The 23,319-nt window shown below is 44.5% G+C and overlaps 1 protein-coding gene across 1 annotated transcript in view; it reads right to left on the bottom strand.

The window, feature by feature from the left end:
• LOC142464962 (sodium-dependent serotonin transporter-like) overlaps positions 1-14,492 on the bottom strand; it is a 37,926-nt gene extending 23,434 nt beyond the window's left edge. Inside the window, exons 1-2 of the mRNA XM_075568737.1 lie at positions 14,245-14,492; positions 252-386 (exon numbers count right to left, since the gene is read on the bottom strand). Of these exons, the coding sequence (XP_075424852.1) occupies positions 252-386; positions 14,245-14,458 (349 nt within the window). The 5' untranslated portion in view covers positions 14,459-14,492. The remainder of the gene's footprint in view (positions 1-251; positions 387-14,244) is intronic.
• Between the last annotated feature and the right edge of the window lie 8,827 nt (positions 14,493-23,319).

Raw genomic sequence — 23,319 nt, 5'->3', positions numbered from 1 at the left:
CCTTTATTATTGGGCCTTTAATTTGGGAGTGAATACATACAAAAATATGTACTGTGCCCATATCTCACACCCCAGATTGAAACATATTCCATGCATCTACTACCTTTTCAATGCAGATGTCTTTTCTCCAGAGACCTTCAAGGTAAGGTCTTTACACTAATCCAGGGGTGGCCAACTCCAGTCCTCAAGGGCTACCAACAGGTCAGGTTTTAAGGATATCCCTGCTTCAGCACAGGTGGCTCAGTGTTTACCTTTAAAGATTGGGCAGATGCGTTTCCATATGGAGATAGCGCCTGTTCTGTGAAATTGTCCTAGTGCCAGCTCCATGTAGAAGAGAGGAACCCCTCCAAAAATCGCCATAATGGTATACGGTATCAGGAACGCTCCTACAATATATAGAAAAAAAACATTATCAACGAACCCCATTTCTGCTAATTTTACTATGGATCAGCAAAGGATTACCACGTTAAAGCAATATTACAGTTTTACTGGAAGATTCCAGATATGTTAACTATATAAATATATATATATTTTCACCCCTCCCTGTAATGCCTTGCTGTGGCTCTTCCCCTCTCTCCTCCATCATGCCCGGCTCCTCTTTGCACGCTCTCCTCCCCTCTCTTTGCCCTCCCTGCCTTACTGTGTCTGCTCCTCTCTGTGCACACTACACTCCCTCCTCTGCTACTCATCTCATCTGTCTCCTCCTCTCCTTGCTGTCGCTCTGTTTCCTCACCCTACTCACCTTTGCTGTCTCTCCTCCCTCTTTGCACTCACTCCTGCCCCCTGTGCACACTGCTCTTCTTTCCCTCCTCATCATCCCTGTCTCCCCCTCTTTGCTGTCTCTCTCTCCTCTCTGTCTTTCCTTCTCTCCTTGCTGACTCTCCTCCCCTCCTTGCTGTCTCTCCTCCCTGCCTTGCTGTCTCTCCTCCCCAGAGACAGCTGAACTTTGTTGTTATGGTTATTCTTAAAACTTTATTGTTGCTCAGCAACCCTGTAACAGCTGAGCTTTTGTACAGAAACATACCTAAGCCTTTTATCTATCTATCTATCTATCTATCTATCTATCTATCTATCTATCTATCTATCTATCTATCTATCTATCCACACATGTGTGTGTGTATATATATATATATATATATATATATATATATATATAGATATAGATATAGATATAGATATAGATATGGATGGATAGATAGATATCCTGCACTCCAGTGGTGGAGTAGTAATAGCTGGTGCTAAGGTCATAAAAATACACGGCATATAATACCTGAAAGGTAAAGAGACAAAAGCACTCAGCAGTTCAGTAATGAAAACATGTATTAAAGTACACAAATACTTGCACAAAAAGTCCAACGTTTCGATCCCGGAGAGAGATCTTTATAAAGCACCCCCCTTTATAAAGATCTCTCTCCGGGATCGAAACGTTGGACTTTTTGTGCAAGTATTTGTGTACTTTAATACATTTTTTCATTACTGAACTGCTGAGTGCCTTTGTCTCTTTACCTGTCAGGTATTATATGATATATATATATATTATAATATATATATATATACACACTGTAGACGGACGTTCACAGAGGTACACAATTAGGAGGCTTTATAATGTGAAATTATAATAGGCTTTATTGTGCCTGTTCCTTTTCATCAGGAAATTATCCAAACACAGGGGGGGGAACAAAGCTTCCAGTCACTTGGGAGTATTTCTAGTGAAATCCTATGCAATTAGTTCACATCTCCATTCGTTTAGCAGGTCTCCCAGCCCCAAAACATATAGCATGAAAATAAGCAGATATAAGCAGTCTCTTAAGAATAAAAGTCTTATCTGTTTCTTGGAGGGAAAATCTTCTCCCTTCCTGGTTCAGCTTCAGGTGTAGTAGTTTTCCCTGTGTCTTGAAAATCAGCTCTTCTGTGCAGAGCTCAAGACCGGTCAGCTCCAAAGGTCAGCTCTCAGTCAGAGCTAAGGAGAGAGTCACTTCCTGTCTGAACAGACAGATTTTTGTAAACAATCTTAATCAGGCAGGTGGTGTTTAGTAATTAACTACCAGAGGTTAACCACCACACTGCTGGATTAAAGGCACATTACTGAACAGGGATAAGTCCCCTGTTACATACCTCCCCTGTTTGTGGGAAGCTCGGGCTTACCACGGCCAAAGCCCATCCTTCCACTCTCATTCTAGATATCTCTGTGACTTGAATGAGAGTGGATGGAGGAAGAGAACCCTCAGTCCCGTTGGGATTGGAGCCCTTTCTCCAGTTTATTCGTGTCTCCTCCTGAAGGTGTTTGAGATCAGCACCCCTCAGTCGCTCGAGGAAGACTTTCTCCAAGTATAGTCTCTTTTCTGCGTGCACGGTCATGAAATTTCCCTTGAGTCGGGTGCTCGTCCCATTGTAGGCATACTGCATGGCAGCAGTTGCAGAGCGTTTAAAAACAGCCCCTTTTAGATTAAGTTGCAATTCCACACCCACTTCCAGAGAATGTCCCATCTTTTCAGCTTCATCAGCTAAGGATTCTTCTGGTTTTAATTCAGCATGTGTACCTTCTTTTGTTGCCTGCTGGGTGGCTGAAGGGTTTGCTAGTGCTTGTTTAGGTGGTTCAAATTTTGCAACCTTGTCTTTTAGATGAGCGGTATTCCCAGCTCTCACTATACCCTTGTCTTCATGGGTTTTTGAGGCTGTGGGATACTGACGCTTAGTCAGGGTCAATACTTGTCCTTGTAGGACTGTAATCTCATCCGCGAGAGATCCCTGTTTTTTGAGTGCGTCTTGCAAGTCTCTTCTCAGGGAATTTATCTGCATGCTTTGCTTTCTCTGAGCTTGCCTCCACATTTTTATTGCATTGTGAAGCACTGTGAACTTCTTTGCTTGGGCCACAGTTACTTGTTTCAGTTTCTGGACCTTCTTGTGCTCCCTTTTGTGCCTCGTCACCTGGGTTCTAAGCTTGGCTTTTAGCGTTGCTTTGGTGATGCTCAGGGTAGCCTTCAATTTCTCATGCTGCTTTGCGGGGACATACTGGGTCATCAGACATTCCTGCAGCACTTGAATTTCTTTAGCAGCCTGCAGATTGTCTTCCTGCAGCGTTTGCTGCTTCTCCTCAGCATACTGGATGTGTGTACGCAGACCTTGCAGTTGGTTCTGCAGTCGGTGCTCTGCTTCAAACTTTTCCTTGACTTCTTCTGTCAACTGAAAATTTTCTTCTTTCAGTTTTAAGTTTTCTGTTTTTAATCTTGAATTTTCTCTTTTTTCAGTCTCTGTATTCTTCAGGGCTTCTTTGCAGTCCTCCTTCCATTTACGCACATCTGCTTTGAGAATGACCATCTCCTGGCGTGAGACTTCCTTCTCTAGGTTGAGGGTCTGAAGCTCCTTCTGAGAGACTTTGAGATCTGTATCAAGATTACCAATAGTTTCTTTAGCAATGTCCAGCTCCTCAGTGAGACTGTGTAGTTCCTTTCTGGAAACTTCCAGGTCTGTGCGGCAGCTGTTGGTCTCATGATGTGAGGCATCCAGTGCTCTGCGGAGTGTCTGAACCTCTTTCTGAGATACGTCCACTTCTATCCGGACACTGTTGACGTACTGTTGTGAGGCATTCAACTCTATGCGCAGAGTGTGAACCTCTTGCTGGAAGACTGTCATCTGCTTCAGTGCCTCCTCATACTTCCGCTTCAGCGTAGCCATCATTTTGTCAGATTGGCTCTGCTTTACATCCATGGTGGAAATAGTAGCCTTTGCAGTATCTAGCTCAGTCTTGAGATCCTCCAATTCGGTCTTGGCCACAGAGTAAATTGCGAGCACAGTCTTCTGTAGCTCAGCATTATTTTTTCTCTCCCTTTCCAATTCTTCACAGAGCAGATCACAGTCGTGCCTGGCAATTTTCAGAGCGTCTTCAGGGTTGGTCAAGGGATCGTCACTCACTGGTTCCGGCTCCACTTCCCTCGGATGGTTGGTTGAGGGTTCCTCACTGTTGGCACCGGACAGACACTTCTTTGGGGTACCCGACTTCTGCCTTGGGCCCTCTGGATATTCGGTTAACCGTGGGACGAATTCTCCATTTTCTCTAGGCTGCAGGGCAACTCGGTCCCCTTTTTTCTCCACAGGATCTGCGGACGTGTCTGTTACTTCCACAGTAAGTGAAGAACCGCTTTTCTTTTTCTTCCTTTTTGATTTGGATAACACCGTCCCTTCAGGGATACTGGGGTCTCCATCTTCATTTGAAGTTTTAGCAGCGTCACTGGATCCACCCGGCTTTTCTTGCAACTGTAATAGCTGACAGAAATATTGGGTGATCTGCTGCTCCCACTCTTTCTCCTGCTGATCATATTCGTCATCAAAGAGAGCGGTCTTTTCTGTTCGTGCCGAGTTCAGGCACCCCCACCATTCTTGGGGTGTTTTGTGGGTGTGACTCGGTTCGGGTTCCCCGTAAGAGATGTCTTCCTCTTTATTGGACTGGAAGGGCCACTCTTCCATGGGGTAGGGTTCATTACAGGAACGCTGCATCTTGTCCTCCATTTTTAGGTTATCAGGTGTAATTTTCTTCCTGACCTCAGGAGGCGCTATTGCAGCTGTTGCCACTGTATTTGCTAGAACCCCCAATTGTGGTAGTCCTACAGATGGGCATATTTTGCTTGTAGAGGTCGTAGCTCTCACAGGCATATCTGTAGACTTTTCTTTCTTGGGCAATTTTTCAATATCAGCAGTACTGTGCATGCATTTTCTTTTATCAGGTATACAAGATGTGCAGTGCTAGGTAAAAAAAAGTCCATTTGCTATACACCGATTTTCTTGCTAGGTGCAATCCCTCCGCTTCAGCAACAGAATTTGGTTTTCTGCCTGAGTTCAGTAATTTTCAGTCTCATCTTTGGGTATCTGTTTTCCCCCAAGATATACAGTATATAGGCAGATTTTTACTTGCAGAAAAACATTCTTTGCAGTGGACTATTTCTTTAATTCCCGGCAGGGTGACTCAACACTCAGCAATTGGCTTTGAAATACCTTTTTCCTTTATAGGGCAATTTTACACTCAGCATTTGTTTGCTAAAAATACCCCTGCTTCAGCACAGTCTTTTTATCAATTTTCACACTTTTCTGCATATACTCCTTTCACAGCTGGTAGCCCTATGCGGTGTGGCAACCTTTATTTGCAAAATCAGTACCACTCGTGGGTCACCATCTGTATTCACTGCTTCAGCGACACTTTTGAAAACAACAAACACCTATCCCTTTCAAGGGCTGACTCACTTCTTGAACCCTGACTATGGCTAGAAGGCAAAATCCCTATTTCAATGACCGTATTACACTTTGTGATAGGTAATTAAAGGTTTACCTGCTTCAGCAGTCTCTCTCCTCTTGGGATTGGGACAAAGAGTCCATCTGTTTTTGTAAGTTTCAGGGCAGTGTAAGTTTCAGTGCAGTGGTGTGTTAAAGGCACATTACTGAACAGGGATAAGTCCCCTGAAACACACACACAAGATTTTGTGATTTGGATTAGGTATAAATTAACAGAAAATAAGTACAGTTAAGCCATGCTGATATTATATCAAATACTTTGAATAAAGCTATAGATCATTGGTGGGCAATAGGCTTCAACTGCGGCCCCCAACCTCTGCCCCACCCAACAGCCCGCGCTCTCCCTCTCTCCCTAGTGCAGAGGGAGCGGAGATGTTGCTGTGTGGATCGGAGCTTCTCCCCGCTCCTCTCCTGTGCTAATCACTAGTTCCCTATGTAAGGAGAGGAGTGGGACTGTATTAACCGCCAGCAAGCTGACCGGAGGGGGCGGTGAGAAGCTCCTACCCACGGCTTCAACGTCCCTTTCGCCTGTGCACCATACAGTATATATAAGTAATGTGTAGCCCTTTTGAGTGCTCACAATCGGCCCTCTAAGTATATCATGCTGCCTACCACTGCTATACGTACTCATACAGTACTCAGTAATACAAATAAACAAATCATAACAGCACAGTTTTGTCCGTCTGTAAGTAGGTTACTGGCTCTGCACTTCTTTAACCCAGGCTGTGCTAAAAAGTTGTGTAATGCGGCAGACACAAGCTTATAGGAGTCCATCTTAAAATGGATTTGAAGCAAAAGGTGACACAGTGCGCTTATTTGCATGTCATTACCCAGAATCCCTGGCTGCAGTGGAAGCACTGTATGCTAGGAGATCATGGTGAATGACAGGGTTGCAGACCTGCCTGAGACATGTGAATGTGCTCACACCGTTGTATTTTTATTTGCCGGATGACAGATAAGAACCTCTTGCCCCCGTGTCTGCCCAGTTCCTATCTGCTGTAAACCCTCAGACCCTATTTGATCCTGGGTTTTCTTTCATATTTAGGATTCAGACTTATGTCTATCCCAAGTATGCTTGAATTACCTTATTGCATTCGCCCCTCCCACCTCTGCTGGGAGGTTATTCCATGTATCCACCTCCTTTCCCATGAAGAAGTACATCCTCACACTTCCCCCGGAGCCTCCCACCCTGCAGCGTCAGAGTACGACCTCTTGTTCTAGCTCTTCTCTTTCTCTCAAATATGCTTCCCTCTGGCACTTTGTTGGAGTACTTTATGTATCCAAAAGTTTGGAAGGCCCGTATATATTATTTATAGGAAATAAATCACACCAGTACCTTTTTAATTTCAATGTGCATTTTGGAGAATGGAGAATATATCATTTTTAATGATCGTGTATTTTTTTTTCTCTTTCTTGTATTCATTAAATGAGCTAGTCATTAACACCTTCACTGCCACGGGGCTTGCCGTTACAGGATTAATTTCCACTTGGAAAAATGGAACGCTGAAGTCATTTGAGTACATAAGCAAATTCAGAGCAAAACTTGAGGAATGTTCTGTCTTTGTCTATGAGCCATGTAAATAATTAACAACTTATTTTACATAATTAAGAACAAAGCCGTAATTTAATGAGACCAGTTTAGGATCTATGGTACGGATAACACTGTTCTCTGCATATTCAGGAAAAAAAAAATACGTTTGGGATTACGTATCATAACCCAAAGGCTCGTGAACAAAAAATAATTCTATTCTTTTAAAGTGGGTTGCAGAAAAAGTCATATTAAAATGTGCTGGCGTGGGCTTTTTGAAATGATTTTGATTCATGGAAATGGGTCAGGCAGAAGGATGGGGGTTGTCGTAATGAATTGAAACCCTTTTCGGGAAAGAGGTTAATAAGAGACGGTTAAAATAAGGAGCACCGGGCTAGGTCCAATAAAGGTTGATGATGCTGCGTAAAACTTTGGCGTTGAACAAAAAATGGCGATCATTTTTAGAGTAGCCGCAATATTCAGTAAGCATTATTTGGAAATACACGGGTTGTGATATCCATTCTCAGTGGTGGCATGGATGGAAATGATGTTAACTCAATAATACTACTGCTAGCAATAAGTGTTAACTCATTAATAAGTGTAGATATTAAGCCATAAGGTAGCTTGATGTGATGGCCACTTGAGCTTCTTAGGGGTATCAACCCAAATATGCTTGTTAATAAGCAGAGATGATCCAAATTGCCAAGAGCACCATTCACCTCTAATGGACCAACTCCTAAAATAAATAGTCTGTTGTTGGCTATTATATTTGTTTAGAAAACAGTAGAAATGGACCCAGAATAATCATCAATATGCTGGATCTGGAATCATCTTATGTGTATATTTTCACTGAAGAGAATTAACTTTTGGGGAGCTAGAGTATGGAGATGCTGAGTATCACCTTACAATTTAACATGTGTAGTTAAGATTTAATTAAATCAAAGCCCTACATGCCACGAGACACCTCCCACTACGAGAAAACCCCTTATGGCCCATTTATTGGAAGTTTATTGCCTTTTTCACATTTAGTTTATCACTAAGAAAAGGGACTTATTGGATAATTTGACTTAAAGGGTAGTAGCTGCATGGAGCAGCCTCCCAGCTGATGGGGCAACTACAACGAGCATATTAAATAAATATAGGGAAACAAAACCCCACAAGAAAGGAAATAGCTTCTGAAATGATAAAAAAACAAATATTCTAAGAAGGTTAGTATAGCCCTTATCAGCTGCTGGTTTTTATGTGTCTATGATATATAAAACCATTTTCCTTAATTGCCTTTCCGTTGACTGAATTTGGCCTGTTTTCTATCTCCTTTCCAGCTATCTAATTACTTGTAAAATTATTCTTCGAAAACAAGACATTTAATAAAGATAAGTGTGACTTGCACTCAAATTTCTTCCTTGGCTTTCTACTCTGCTTTTCTATGTCTGTCTTTTTTTTTTAGTTTAAGTGGTGAATGTTATAAAAATGTAGAAGAATTAAAAAATAAATGTACATTAGGAATAACAGGCACATGGAATAATACACACAATAAGTCAAATTTCTGGTGACAAAATCCACATTATTTGAAGTTGATATACACAGAATTTTAGATGTCTGTTTAATGAATGTCAAAGCAAAACTTTTGTCTTCAAACGTCAACTAAAATACTCCTAAGTATTGTTAGCTAGATATTTCTCTCGTTTATTAGAAATCAAAACTGTTTGTACTGCAAAGATGTTTTTACAAATCTCCTAAATCAGGGGCGGCCAGGTTTCCAGGATATCCCTGCTTCAGCACAGGTGGCTCAATCAGTGGTTCAGTCAGAATGACTGAGCCACTGATTGAGCCATCTGTGCTGAAGCAGGGATATCCCTAATAACTGGCCTGTTGGTGGCCCTTGAGGACTGGACCTGTCTTAAAGCTGCAGACCAAGCAATATCCTACATCTGTGTGGTTTTTAAAAAAAATAAATCAGTTCTGTACTATGAGAAAATATTTGTAGATTTTTTAAAAACAACTCTGAATTACATTTTTACTGTATTATAATGTAACAAGCATTTTTTGATCTATAGCAACCATTTACAAAGTCACATCCCCTTCCTCTTCTGTAATAGGCTTTGGCACACCCCCTTTACTGAGCCCTGCCCGCTCTCAAGCAGTGCACCAATTGTATCTAGTGACTGCCTGATCACATGATCTTCCCCACAGAACTTTGCATCGTTGGTCCTATTCTGCTGCACTGACAGCCATTTAGTGAACCCCCGAGCCAAATGATTGCCAATCAATTACAGGAGAACGGATCGATCGGCAATTTAGCTAATTACTTATCACTGTGTGGATTGTATTGATGCACATATTAAAGGGTATGCCTGCTTCAGCACAGGTGGCTCAGTCTTTGACTGAGCCACTGATTGAGCCACCTGTGCTAAGCAGGGATATCCATGAAAGTCGGCCTGTTGGTGGCTCTTGAGGACTGAATATGGGACCCCTGTCATAAAGCTTAATTTGTTCAGTTTACTGATGCATCAAGATTACAGTATATCTAAATAATGTTTAGAGAAGACTAATAAATATAATTCACCATATATGTGCATGTTTAATATATAATATATATATCAGCACCTTTTCCCTACATGGAGAAGACTGTGATACCGCAGTATTAATGAACACAAAACACACAGCTGGGTTTTTGATTCTTGGAAATGGCGAGCCACAGACGTAAAGATGTAGCAGACGATATTGCAGCTGTTAACGCAATGCGTCGCGCTAACACTGACACGTTATTTAGCAGTGTGCTACTGAAAGGAATGGTTAAGGATGCACGTTATTTAACACATTATTTTGTGCTTTAACGGGGGTAATAATTCCTGCCACATCTGTATGAGGATAGAATTAGAATAGCATCTGTATATCATCTATCTTATCTATAGAGGATTGCATTGAATGTTAACTCACTTCACAGTACCATGGACAGTTCCTCCATTGAATGTTACCTCACTACACTGTCTCACTACACAGTACCATGGACAGCTCCTCCTTTGTATGTTACCTCACTACACTGTCCCACTGCACAGTACCATGGACAGCTCCTCCTTTGTATGTTACCTCAGTACACTGTCTCACTACAGTACCATGGACAGCTCCTCATTGTCCACTCACTATTCTAAGCATGTTTGAACTGCACCTTTGAGTTATTTCCCAGTTATAACTTGCAGTGAGATTTTTTTAAAACAAAAACAACTTGTAGATGAAGATTTGAAGGACTATTTATATAAAGTGCAATAAAATATCATCACATTTTCTGAAATAAGTCAATTCTATTGGACGGGAAAAAAAAAGAATTATTGGTGCAGAAAAACAGCAAAACAGATTTAGCAAAGAGAATAAATCCAATTGTTTATTTTCCCTTGATAAATATGGTGCTTCTTGTTTGCTCAAGTTTATGTATGTATGTATATCTTTATACTGCATAGCACCATCCAGGTACATAGCGCTTCACAGCAGTAATACACGTGACATAATAATATAACACAGTGGGAATAAGTGCTTCAGACATAAAAGTAACAATTGGAAATGGAATCCCTGCCCAGAAGAGCTAACAATCTAAGTGGTAAGTGGGGAAAACTTACAGCGACAGTAGGAGGGTGTTATATTCAGTGCGTCTGCAAGGGGCCACGGTCAGCACATCCGAGATGTTTAGTATCAGCCAGCGGAGTTACCCATATACTTCATGTGTTTTAAGGAAGGTCCTGAAGGTGGAGAGAGAATGCCAGGCGTATATTGAGGGGAACAACATTCCAGAGGTGTGGGGCAGTGAGTGAGAGAGGTTTTAGGTGGGGTAGTGCTTTAGATACAAAAGGGATAGACAGAAGACATCCTTGAGCAGAACCCAAGAGTTAGGAAGGTGTATAGCAAGAAATTAGGGCTGAGATGTAAGGAGGGGCAGAAGAGTGTTTGGCCTTAAAAGTGAGAACAAGAATTTTGTATGTGATTGGAAGTCAGGGGAGGGATTTCAGCAGGAGAGGAGCGGAGACAGATTTAGAAGAGTTATTTTGGTGAGGGCTGTTTCAGTGGAGTGAGCAGTGCGGAAGCCAGATTGCAAAGGGTCTAGGAGAGAGTAAGTGGTAAGAAAACGGAGCAAGTGAGAGAATTCAAGGCATTCAAGGAGATTAGGCAAAAGGCAGGAGGTAGACAGGGCGATAGTTAGAAAGACAGGTACGGTCAAGCTTGTTGTTTTTGAGTAAGGGTATAGTTGTTGCATGCTTGAATGGGGTGGGAAAGGTACCAGAGTAGAGGGAGGAGCTGAAAATATGTTAGTGTGGGGATTGGAGTAGGAGCAAGAGGTTTGAGGAGATGGGAGGGAAGGGGTCAAGAGGGCAGGTGGTGGAGGGAGAAGAGGAGATCAGCAGCGACACGTTCTCTAACAGAGAAAAGGGAGTTGAGAAAGGCAAGAGGAAGTGGTGTAGAATATGAAGAGGATACAAAGGGGATGTCTTAACAAATGGAATCCACCTTTGTCTTGAAATAGTCAACAAAGTCCTCAGGTGAAATAAAGGAAGAAATACAGGTAATAGACAGTGGTCTGAGTAGAGAGTCAGAGACAGAGAAGAGTCTACATGGGTTAGACTTGTGAGTGTTGATTAGTGATGAAAAGTAGGTTTGTTTCGTTCCAGTTTCGCAACTGGACTGGTTTGATAAATGTATATATACAGGGAACCAGCACCCTCGTGGACTTTTATGAAAAATATTTTTGATTACTGTGGTCAATGGTTTGTTCCCACGGTCGGACTTTCCTCAAGACATCTGGATCCTTTCAGCCCTCAAAGTGCCAGTGGCAGTTTTACTGGGTTTACATCAATGTGTCTTCCTTGTCTTTTAGGGTTTGATAAACACAATAGGGTATTTGCATCAAGGCAAAAGCAGAGCAATTTTGGGGCAAAAACACTGCTCCACATTTACAGTATAAAAGAAAAAAAACCCCTATTGATTTCAATGGGACTTTTATTCTTTGATACAAGTGCAGATTTTTTCCCCACAAATGCTCTACGTTCGCCTTGATGAATATGTGCCAATGTGGCAGCGTTGACTTGTTTAATTAGAGAGCTATTGACCCTATGTATCAAAAGTAACAAATCCAATGGTAATAAATAGGATTTTTTTTACTTTGATACATCTGGAGCAATATTTTCCACCACTTTTGCCTTGTATCCCCTATTACATTTAATGAACTTGTGTTAAAATAAAACACTATTTTGTCAAATCATTGTCGGTTTGCGGTGTACCCTGAAAAACAATTGATTTACTAGAAAAAGCGACAGAGATGAATTAAATTGTTGAATTACCCTAAAATCTGCTACAAGTTTACTAGATAACGTATTAAATTAACACAGAATTGCCATCATAAACAAATCAAAATCATGCAAATTGCTGGGGATTTGGGATTAACTGCTTCGTAGATTAACTGGTGATATTTCCATGATTTTTTAGACCACACTGTTATATCACCGACGGCTTTAACTGTATACAAAGAGGGTTTTTTTATGCATCTGTTGAGATCCTCCTCTGTTGTCGTACAATGTACATAGTTAATATAACTACAAGATACCCATATGTACAGTTCAGTAAAGTAAATTATATTAAGTACAGATTTTTTTACAATCACTTAGATTGTAAACTCTCCGGGGCAGGAATTTCCTTTCCTGTTGGCTGATTTTGGTTGTTGCACTGATTGTATAATAATCCCATGTACTGTCTCTTTTGTAAAGCGCTAAGTACACTGTGAGTGCTATATAAATAAAGATATACATACATAATAAAGAAGAGTTACGATGCCATTAAGACAGACGTTTCCATGTTTGTTTGTTATTTTTACTGCCAGAGAGGAACAAGTTTAAAATCGGCAAACAAAACCCGTTTCAAATTAATTTAATTCACCGTCAGTACAGTAAATAAGCCATCATTAAAACGGGGGGGGGGGGGAGCTTGTAGAATAAATAGGAAGAAAACAATGTAGTCTTGTTTCAGCCTTATGTTAGTATATGACACCAGTGGTATCAATTCATTGTCACCCCTTCCTCTTGATAAACAACAAACATATCAGCTGGAAACCATCAGGGGTATGTGTAGGTTTAATGAAAGTAATCAACGTGTTAATAATAAGTCTATATGTTAATGTAGGACAAGGGAGCGATAGCATTAGTTTTTATTGATATAAGTTGGGTTCATGCAACTATTTGCATAGGCAGTGATTAAAACTTTGCTACCTACTGTACGTATATTTCAATATACTATTACAGGGGTGGCCAACTCCAGTCCTCAAGGGTCACCAACAGGTCAGGTTTTCAAGATATCCCTGCTTCAGCACAGTTATCCTGACTGAGTCACCTGTGCTGAAGCAGGGATATCCTGAAAACCTGGCCTGTTGGTGGCCCTTGAGGACTGGAGTTGGCCACGCCTGCACTATAATGTCACGCGTATTACAGCTGTAACGCACTATGTATATGGATGGAGCTATATAAATAACGATATACAGTACATACATATACTATCAGCACATACGCTACCCTGTAAAGGTACATCAAAAGAGGGTTTTATATCAGTCTCCCGCCTGCAAAACTACGGAAAAGAAACAGCATCAGATTTATCAAGGTAAAACATTCTTTTTCTTTGTTACATTTGGCTGAATTTGATTTTCTTTCCCCTGTGTGCCATCTCAGAGACTTTGAGAAATAACCCCTTTTCACTACACACACAAGTTGCTAAAACAGCATTTAAAAGGAGCTGACATTACTTAGCAACTCTTTCGACTTCTTTGATCTTCATAAAGGAACCCAGAGCACCGATTTACCAAGACTCCCTTTACAAATATATAGCACGTGCTGTATCATTTCATATACGGACGCCGCTTTTCCAAACGAAGAAGAAACAAACTGTCGACACAAAACCGGAAAAAAAATGTTCATCTCTTAAAAAAACAAAAAAAAAACAGTAACAGTTGAAATAATATTAAATATGTAATTACGTTACTTAACTGAGACTCCTTGACACCCATGGGTGCCTCCCAATGTGTTCCCTGTGGGACATCATAATATAATGTGATTTTTTCCCCCTGCATTGTTGATGAATGATATTGAGTGACCTTGCAAATGTAGATGAAAATGGGGGTTGACCAATAAGATAATTCTGTACAGGAGTGTACTACAGTAAGTACAGTATTTACACAAACACTTAGATTGTAAGCTCTCTGGGGCAGGGATAACAAGATCATTCTGTAACTGTGAATGTTATAGTGGACGCACTATTTAGTGGTCATTGATTATTGAATGACCGTTTTATGGAAACTTCAATGGGACGTAGCTATTGATAAGCAGAAGGGTCTGTAGTTTGCATGATATATCTAAGGGCTCGTTGTGGACGTTGATTAAAAGGTAAACGTGCTTAATTCTTACCGCCGCCGTTCTGATAACAGATGTATGGGAACCTCCAGACATTCCCTAAGTCGACAGCAAATCCAATGACGGACAGTAGAAAGTCCATCTTTTTGCTCCATTTGTCCCGGGAGTCGGTCTGGGTGATAAGTGGCAGGGGGGTAGAGTTGTTGGGGGGCGCTGTGTCCTGTTTGGGGTGCCTGTCCGCAGGAGCTGTGGAGTTCTGCTCTGACATGCTGCCTGTGAACCAGGCAGGATTTCAGCTGAATAAGTTGAAGTGAGGGAGGGTTTCTTAAGGCTGATGGCAGGAGGGAAAAGAGGAGGAGGGGTCACTGTCAGTGGGATTCTCCACCTCCACAGCCCCAAATAGATGGAGTTTGAGAGGCTGGTTCGTTATAGGGGGTTGGGGAAGCCTTCTAACTGCTTGTGTCACTGTCTCTTTAACTCCTTCTATGTCAAAGCCTTTGGCATAACAAGGGTTAAAAGCTGCAGTCCAACTCAGCTGCTCTTAACTACAGTATCATCTTGTATGCGCAGTAACCAAACAACACGCTCATGTTTACTCCTTTCGTTACTCACCCCACATGATTAGATTGTAAGCTCTTTGTGACAGGGGCTACTTGCTCCCAGTGTTATCTCGATGCCCTTATCCCATCTGCATTATTATATTTCCCGTGCTGAGATTGATTTGTAAGGATTGGGAAGCGCTGCATACCTGTTGGGTGCTGTGTGTGTATATACTGTATATATATAGTGCAGAATAAATATGACATGGCTATTTCCGTTTTATATATATATATATAGGTGATGATCACCTTGACAAAGGTCCCGTTTGAGGACCGAAACGTTGGATATGATGTTTTGTTGAATAATACAGAATTTTGATATTCATTTGGAGTGCTGCCTCTGATATTCGTCCACGTGCGGTATCGTATTGCCTATTTATTTGTACAGGATTTGCACCCAATTTTTCTATTCAGACGGAGTGCCTATGGTTCTTTATTAACTGATATATATATATATATATATATATATATATAGTCAGATAAGGCAGTTGGCACTCCAATAGGTGCTGGTAAGCCACAGGTGCACGTCCCATATAGAGAATGTAGTTATACGTTACCGTTCCAAGGATAGGTAAACAAGAGACAGCACTCAATGTTGAAAATCAAAGTGTATTAGTGAAAGCAAAAATACATCCAGAAACCCAACGTTTCGGTCCTACAGAATGGGACCTTCCCCCTGAGGAAGGTCCCATTCTGTAGGACCGAAACGTTGGGTTTCTGGATGTATTTTTGCTTTCACTAATACACTTTGATTTTCAACATTGAGTGCTGTCTCTTGTTTACCTATCCTTGGAACGGTAACGTATAACTATATATATATATATATATATATATATATAAAAGTAACTTTTCATTACCAGGGCTATACTGAGAAAACCCAGAGCTATATACCGCAGCCTAAGTCATTTTAACAGCTGTTTCATTATTTAAAGCTTTTTCACGATTATGCTAGAGAATCTATCTGCGGAAAGGAACAGTGACAGATATAATGACACACACGACACATCATCCTTTTATTTCGGATGACACTGAAGGAGGAGGAAATGCAGCAATACTACAGTTGCAGGGACGGTGGCTGAATTATCGCGCCGTTATTACAGAAATGCAATGGGACGACAATAAGACTCATTAACATGGCCCTGCGCAAAGGCCAAACAGGCCCAAAACCTCGCCCTCCGCTCCCGGTTTATCACCATCATTTTTAAGATGCCGTGTAACAAATAAACGTGCGCACATCAAACGCGCAACGCGTGTAAACAAATGCGAAACATCTTTTTATCTCCCAAAAGAAGCAAGGTTCTTACTTGAAATATATGTTGTATTTTTTCTTTCTTCGACCGTCTTGGCTTTTTTAACGTGTTGTGAGTGACGTCCCAGAAGTATTAGGCTGGGGCCATGGTGCCGTAGACCGTGCGGCTGGGCGATCAGACTGCCTTAAGGCAGTGTTCGCGTCCATGCGGCGTGCGTTGAAGCTGATTTCTTGGCACGACAGGCCGGTCACGTTCTTACCTTCTCTGCCGTGCCACGCTCCTCCTTCTGCAGCGTCAAATGACGCTGTGACGTCATATAGCAGCGAGTTACCACGGTAACGTGACGATTTAGTCAACATGATCCATTTTCTTTCTATGCTTCTAAAACCAAAACTAGAGTGTAAGCTCTGCTGGGCAAAGACTAATTTCTCAACAATTTCATGTACCAAGCAGGGCTATAAATATGTATTATCCTTTACTCGTCGACTAATCCCAAGTGTAAGAAGATAGTGACAACCAATTAATTCCAAACATCACTCCAAACAAAAGAGTAAAGTAACTCAGTAACATCTTATCTACCCCAAATAAAGCATCCCAAGACAGTCAGTCAACTGCTATTCCTGGGGCCTGCAGGTCAAAAATGGAATAGAAATCCTCGTTCTGAGCATATTTTTACAGTCACTTTGAATAACAAACGATTCCAGTGACTCTTCATCCTTGAAGGAATCCACCCTGGGGGTCTCTATGTCACGGAGGCACAACGTTGGGATAAAGGATGGGTATCCATAGCTCTGAACGTGCCCTGTGTACATTGCATCAGCCCATGTGCTGCTCAGATCCAGCTAAATAATACTACATTTCTCTCTGAGATCTGAACGAGGCTTCTACTGTCATCTCAATCATTGGGTACATTTTAAAGTCCACAAACTTTGATCACCAAGTTACCTGCCCTGAAAGCATGATATGGCATTGCTGTGCTGCGTTGTAGGCAGCATTGCTGTCTATGGAGCGTTATTTAACTAAAGTGCAAATCTGGGGCAAATCCAGTCCCAAAAAAGCATTAGATGTATCAAAGCTAAGGAATCCCGTAGAAAGAAATATGATTTTTTTTTTCTTTGATAGATCTAGTCAATTCTTTTTGGACCAGTTTTGCCCAAGTTTGCAGGCAAAAGACTTTGATAAATGACCCTTTAAAGGAGCAATTCACCTGCATTTTTTTATTATTTTTTTTTTTAACACAGGACATCTCCGGAGCTGAACCCCATTAATTTCAGCTCCGAGGGGCCCCCTACTTCCTGGGATACTTACTTCCAAAGGGGGTGCTGGTGTCACTGCAAAGTTTAAAGCTCCCGTGTCACGCAGGCCAATAGGAAGTCGCACCGGATGACGTCACGGCTTCCGATTGGCCAAGTGGAGCAGCTACCGGTACCCCACTACCGAGGTAAGTATCTCCGGAAGCAGGGGGTGCTCGGAGCTGAAATTAATGGGGTTCGACTCCGGAGACCCCCAACTTCAATACCGTTAGAAGAAAAAAAAAACATGGGAAAAACACCCCGGCCTGGGTTGTTTCTTTACGTCTCTAAATGAGCAATGACGAAGAATGGCATTTCTCTACAGACTGATACAGTACGGTAACAACTGACACTACATACTCCTATGAGACGTAAGAGGTGTGTTCTGTTGACTACAACTGGTGCAAAAGATCGTGAGGAAAACCATTGCTAGATTTATACAAATAAAACCCAGCGGAAAAACAATGTACATTTTGAACGTTCAAAGTATTTTGGCTGCAAAAAAAAAAGGTGGGGAATTAATTGTAAATAAAGATGCAGCTAAATTTTCCTTCTGAAGTCATTTACATGGACAGAATTATGCAGCTGTAATGGGTTTTCTGGACTGGCCTGACCCACCCAATCTCATATTGGCCCCTGTGGTCTAACCAGTCCCCATTACAGTGTGATGTCTGGTGGTGCACCTGTTGGCAAGAGGACTCCTGAGTCTCCCGCATGATGGTGTGTGGGGATTTGCCAACCCAGACAGGCAGCTGAGGTAGTGTGCTTGAGTCCTACCTAGATCCAGTGCAACGCCTCCACCTCATCAGGATCCCAGCTTGAGCTTGTGGATGGTCCTGGTGAGGAACCCCTCTGTGGTGCTTCTCTCTGTGCAATTACTCCACACTTACACACAAGAGTGTCTTTAATCAGGAACATCTTTATTGACGGTTGTGGGCTAACTGCCCCTCACAGTTGATCTTCTAGCCACACATAATCATTCAGCTGCTTCCCTATGAAAGGTATGTCTCTGTCCGTGATTTGGGGATTCCCTATCCCCGCAGGGATTTCTTTCCTGTGCCAGGTCCCTGGTCACAGTCTCATCACTTTGCAGTGTCTAACTACACCAACTACTTTTACTCCTTGCATAACATTGCAGAACCGAACCTAACTTTTTGAGCAGTGCTGTGCCTTATATCGTCAGGGGGCGGGCACATCTCTGATGTCACTAAGAGTGGACTCAGAGTATGTAGCCACTCCCATCCTCACATAGGGCACCTCACCAGGGTGTGAGGGCAAACCTCCATGATTACTACTGGCATTCCCACAACTTACCAGGCCTTACTGTCAGTAGGAGAGATGACTGTTAGCCATTTTACAGCATGGCTACATTCTCCCCCTGGTGAATCCCACCGTCCCCGGCTGGGACCTAAATTTGGAGTACCTTTCCTCAGGAAGCACTGTAAAATGGAACATACACACATTTTTATTAGAACATGCAGATTGATGAAACAACCCACATTGCGCCAAGCACGCCCTGTCCAGTAACCACGAACCCGTGCAATGCTACCCAGTACCTCCTAATAATAGTGCTGGGGATCGGGTTTCTTAACCTCCCGACCCCCCATGTCCAGGACAGTCACGCTGTAACTGCACGGCAAACCCCTCTCAGGCCGGTACACCACCTTGTGTTTATAAACACTCCGCCCTATGCTCCATACCCTTATTAGGTGTTCAATCCGTTCCTCCGCCTTACTGCCAGTAATGGCACCCCCCTTATTGACCATGTATTCCTCTATGGTCTCCCTTAACCATTGGTCCCTGTTATCCTCAATCTCCTGCATGAGGGGTTCTGGAACGTATGGATACTCCAAGCCATGGGAGTACTTGTATTTTGCTGTAATGGCCCTTTCAGCCCGGCTACACCTAGTTAAATTGGCGTTCCCCGCTCTCCCTGGTAATACCCAGAACAAGGGCTCATCTGGGTCCACAGGGTCTGATAATATCTCAGGACCCATTGGTTCAATCTCGTTCCGGCCTATCAGGAACCACCTGAATTGCAGTTCTTTCTTTCTCTCGGCGGGCGTGAACTCCCCTTTAGCCCACCAGTAGTCCACCACATCATCTCTTTCTAACAGAAACCGCGTGCGGTCCATCCACCCCACATATCCCTCAAATAATGGAGCCCACCAACGGGTCTCCCTAGGCCTCTCGGGCCCAGACTCTAGAGAGTCTCCCTCATCGGTAACCCCCCAAGAGCATACCCAGGAGGTCCCCGCTGAACGGGGTCTGGACCACCGTTCATGTTTCGGCGTCTCCTCCAATTGCACATCAGCCTCTTCAGGCACCCATCGGGAGTTCGACACGTGCCCCAATTGTCCTCCACCCCTTGAACCACCCTCGGAGGCAAAGCTGCCTAGTCTCTCCCCAGTCCGGTTCTCACCAACCCCCAAGGACCCTTCCGACACCCCCAAACTGGACGAGGATCCCCGGGAACAGGTGACTGGGGCAGGGGCATTATCTAGGGCGTGGGGTTGGGCATAGGGGTAGGCGGTTGGCAGCCGCGGGGTTCCGACCCGCTCTTCGTTATCGGACTGTCCCGTACCACTGAGCGGGGGTTCCGCTGGCTGAGCCTCACCCTTCTCGATCCGCCTCTCGGCCTGCCAGCTCTTTGTCTTCCGGGGTGATCGGGAACCTCTGCCCGATCGCTGAGACTCGTGTACTCGACTTCCGCTTGCTCCGCCACCTCCGGCGGAACCGACGTCATCGCCTGATTCGGATATGCCACCATCTTGGGATGGACCCCCATGCGGGATCTCTTCCTCCACGATGATATCCGGAAGTCCACCTGCTGCCACGTGCGCCGTCTTGGCCTGGCACGGCCCCTCCTCCGCTAGTGTCAGCACCGGAGCCTGGCAAGAACAAGGACTATTCTTACCAGTCCGCAGGGTGGGCGTGGATCGCCCGTTGCCACTGGAATGGAAGGGTGACCGCCTTCTCTTCTCCCGGTCAGTCGCCTGACCGATCGCTCCATTCTCTTCGGACCCAGCCGTATTAACCGGCTCCGATCCCCATTCTCCGGGATCTGCACCCTTGGTCCACAGTGCACCAGGGGACTCGGCGGACAGCCTAGCCGTATCCCCCGGGGGGGTCAATAGGTTGGATCGGTACAAAGGTGGGCATAGGCCACAGGTACTGCGTGCCACACTGTGGACAGCACGCCGCTGTACCCATGGTACCACCGGGCAGTCTGCATTGCAGGCAGAGGCCCACCACTGTCTCAGTGCCCGCTACTCGTATCACCAGTACCTCCCCTGGTACTGCATAGGGCTGAGTAGACACCATCGTATTCACGTCTGGGGAGCAGGCCATTGTCCTGGTGGGAGCCACTTTCAACAATGGTCTGTTCTGGAAGCTGGTTCCGCGTGAGTGACCAACAGGGGTTGGATTGTCAGCCACTCCTTTGTTCAGCTCCGCCCCTATCTGACACAATTGGAACCCGCCCCCAGTAGTAGCGATTATGGGCGGGTCCCACAATGGGATAGGATGTCCTTTAATTGAGGCCGCACCTCTTTCAGTCCTAGAGGGCGCGGTCACAGCTTTCGCGTCCTTATCCCCCACTGGGTGGGGTTCTTCCTTTGGCGCCAATCCCAGCCGATTTCTTGCAGCTGCCTTGCGTGCAAAATACCCTTCCTTTCCGCACACAACACCAGCTGCAGGGACTACTTTTGGTAGCAGCGCTGTCGCCTCACCAGCGCTTTGCTCTGCTGGATTCATACCCACGGGGCATAGTTGGAAACCACTCCCCCTGGTTGAGATTAGGGGAGGGTCCCACAGGCTAATCGGTTGACTCAGCACTGGGGCTGAGTGAGTCACTGTCCATGAAGGCGCTGCCGCAGCTTTCGCGCCATACCCCCCATCAGGGCGGGGCTCTCCTGTTGGTGCCACTCCTGGCCAACCCCTTGCAAATTTTGCATTTGCAGGATTCTCTGCAATCGGCCCACGCGGTCTCCCAGGGAAGCGGGAGCCGCCATTTTGGGATGCACTGTCAGTCTGGTCAATGAATGAGGTAGCGGTCATCTGTTTGTATGCCGACTGACAGTCACTCTCACTGTGTTCTCCTCCTGTTATAGCAATGTCCTCAACACAGTCCTCCAGGGTAGCGCCCCGGTGTCCTAGGCAGGATCAAAACGGTGCGGTCACCGCTCTCACTCCACTCCATAGCAGACTCGTGACGGTCATATCAGTAACCGCTTGCTCTTCAGCGGGGCGCACGCCAGGTGTGCTCTCCCCATCAGCCTCCGGTCGCCAATTTGGACTATCCGCACCGCGCGGATCCTCCATTCTTGCGGTCGTCATAGATATATTGTTTCCGTGATTATTGTACATGGAGCTCCTCTCTGCGGGGCAGCTACCACACCGGTACAATAAAGATTTCCCTGATGCACCACCATGTGTACCTAATGTAGGCTGGACTCGTGTATGCACTACCTCAGGCTAGGCTCACTCTCTCAGTGTCTGCTGTATCTCCTTCCTCCCAGTCTGTGCTCCCTACATTAAGTGGTCTGGAATGGGCTAGAGTACTCTGGGGCTTCCATGCAGTACTTGGGTGTCTACCTATCTTGGTTAGCCTAGCGCAGACCCTCTCCAGGATTCCTGACCACGTTAACAGGCTATCCCTTTAGGCATCCTACCAACTAGCACTACCTCAAGGTGACTAGGACAGCTATAGCCCGGCTCCAAACCCCCAACTAATTTCAGGCCCCTAGGTCGTCCCTGCGAACTGACAACTCCATCAGCCCCCTGACTACCCGTAGGTCCGTCCCAACACAGCACAAAGTGGCAGCAGACACTCTCCCTGTTTCCAAGTGACCTAGCAAAAGCCTGTCCTGTTAACAGGTCTCTCTCAGCAGCGCCTCCAAATGTAACGGGTTTTCTGGACTGGCCTGACCCACCCAATCTCATATTGGCCCCTGTGGTCTAACCGGTCCCCATTACAGTGTGATGTCTGGTGGTGCACCTGTTGGCAACAGGACTCCTGAGTCTCCCGCATGATGGTGTGTGGGGATTTGCCAACCCAGACAGGCAGCTGAGGTAGTGTGCTTGAGTCCTACCTAGATCCAGTGCAGCGCCTCCACCTCATCAGGATCCCAGCTTGAGCTTGTGGATGGTCCTGGTGAGGAACCCCTCTGTGGTGCTTCTCTCTGTGCAATTACTCCACACTTACACACGAGAGTGTCTTTAATCAGGAACATCTTTATTGACGGTTGTGGGCTAACTGCCCCTCACAGTGATCTTCTAGCCACACATAATCATTCAGCTGCTTCCCTATGAAAGGTATGTCTCTGTCCGTGATTTGGGGATTCCCTATCCCCGCAGGGATGTCTTTCCTGTGCCAGGTCCCTGGTCACAGTCTCATCACTTTGCAGTGTCTAACTACACCAACTACTTTTACTCCTTGCATAACATTGCAGAACCGAACCTAACTTTTTGAGCAGTGCTGTGCCTTATATCGTCAGGGGGCGGGCACATCTCTGATGTCACTAAGGGTGGACTCAGAGTATGTAGCCACTCCCATCCTCACATAGGGCACCTCACCAGGGTGTGAGGGCAAACCACCATGATTACTACTGGCATGTCCACAACTTACCAGGCCTTACTGTCAGTAGGAGAGATGACTGTTAGCCATTTTACAGCATGGCTACACAGCCTAATAGCAAAAGTTAGGCACAATTATTGATGTGCAAACAATGCCAAATAGCAATGGTTTTACAAGGATTTGAAGATCTTCCCTCGGCAGGGTAATTAAAACCAAACGAGAGTCATTGAAGTGCAAAATGAATGAGATTTTTTTTTACCATCCGGTCGGAACTGTGCTGTATTCACTATCGGCAGTGCAAATCATTGGCAGATGAAAGCAATTTAGTGGCTACTGTAACTAGTCAAGATTAGATCCACAGGGCCCTGGTAAATAAGGGACGGGGCGTTCTGTTCCCCGAGGTTACCCCG

The sequence above is a fragment of the Ascaphus truei genome, chromosome 13, assembly GCF_040206685.1.
Source record: "Ascaphus truei isolate aAscTru1 chromosome 13, aAscTru1.hap1, whole genome shotgun sequence".
NCBI lineage: Eukaryota > Metazoa > Chordata > Amphibia > Anura > Ascaphidae > Ascaphus > Ascaphus truei.
This window is presented reverse-complemented; position numbering and strand designations above follow the sequence as displayed.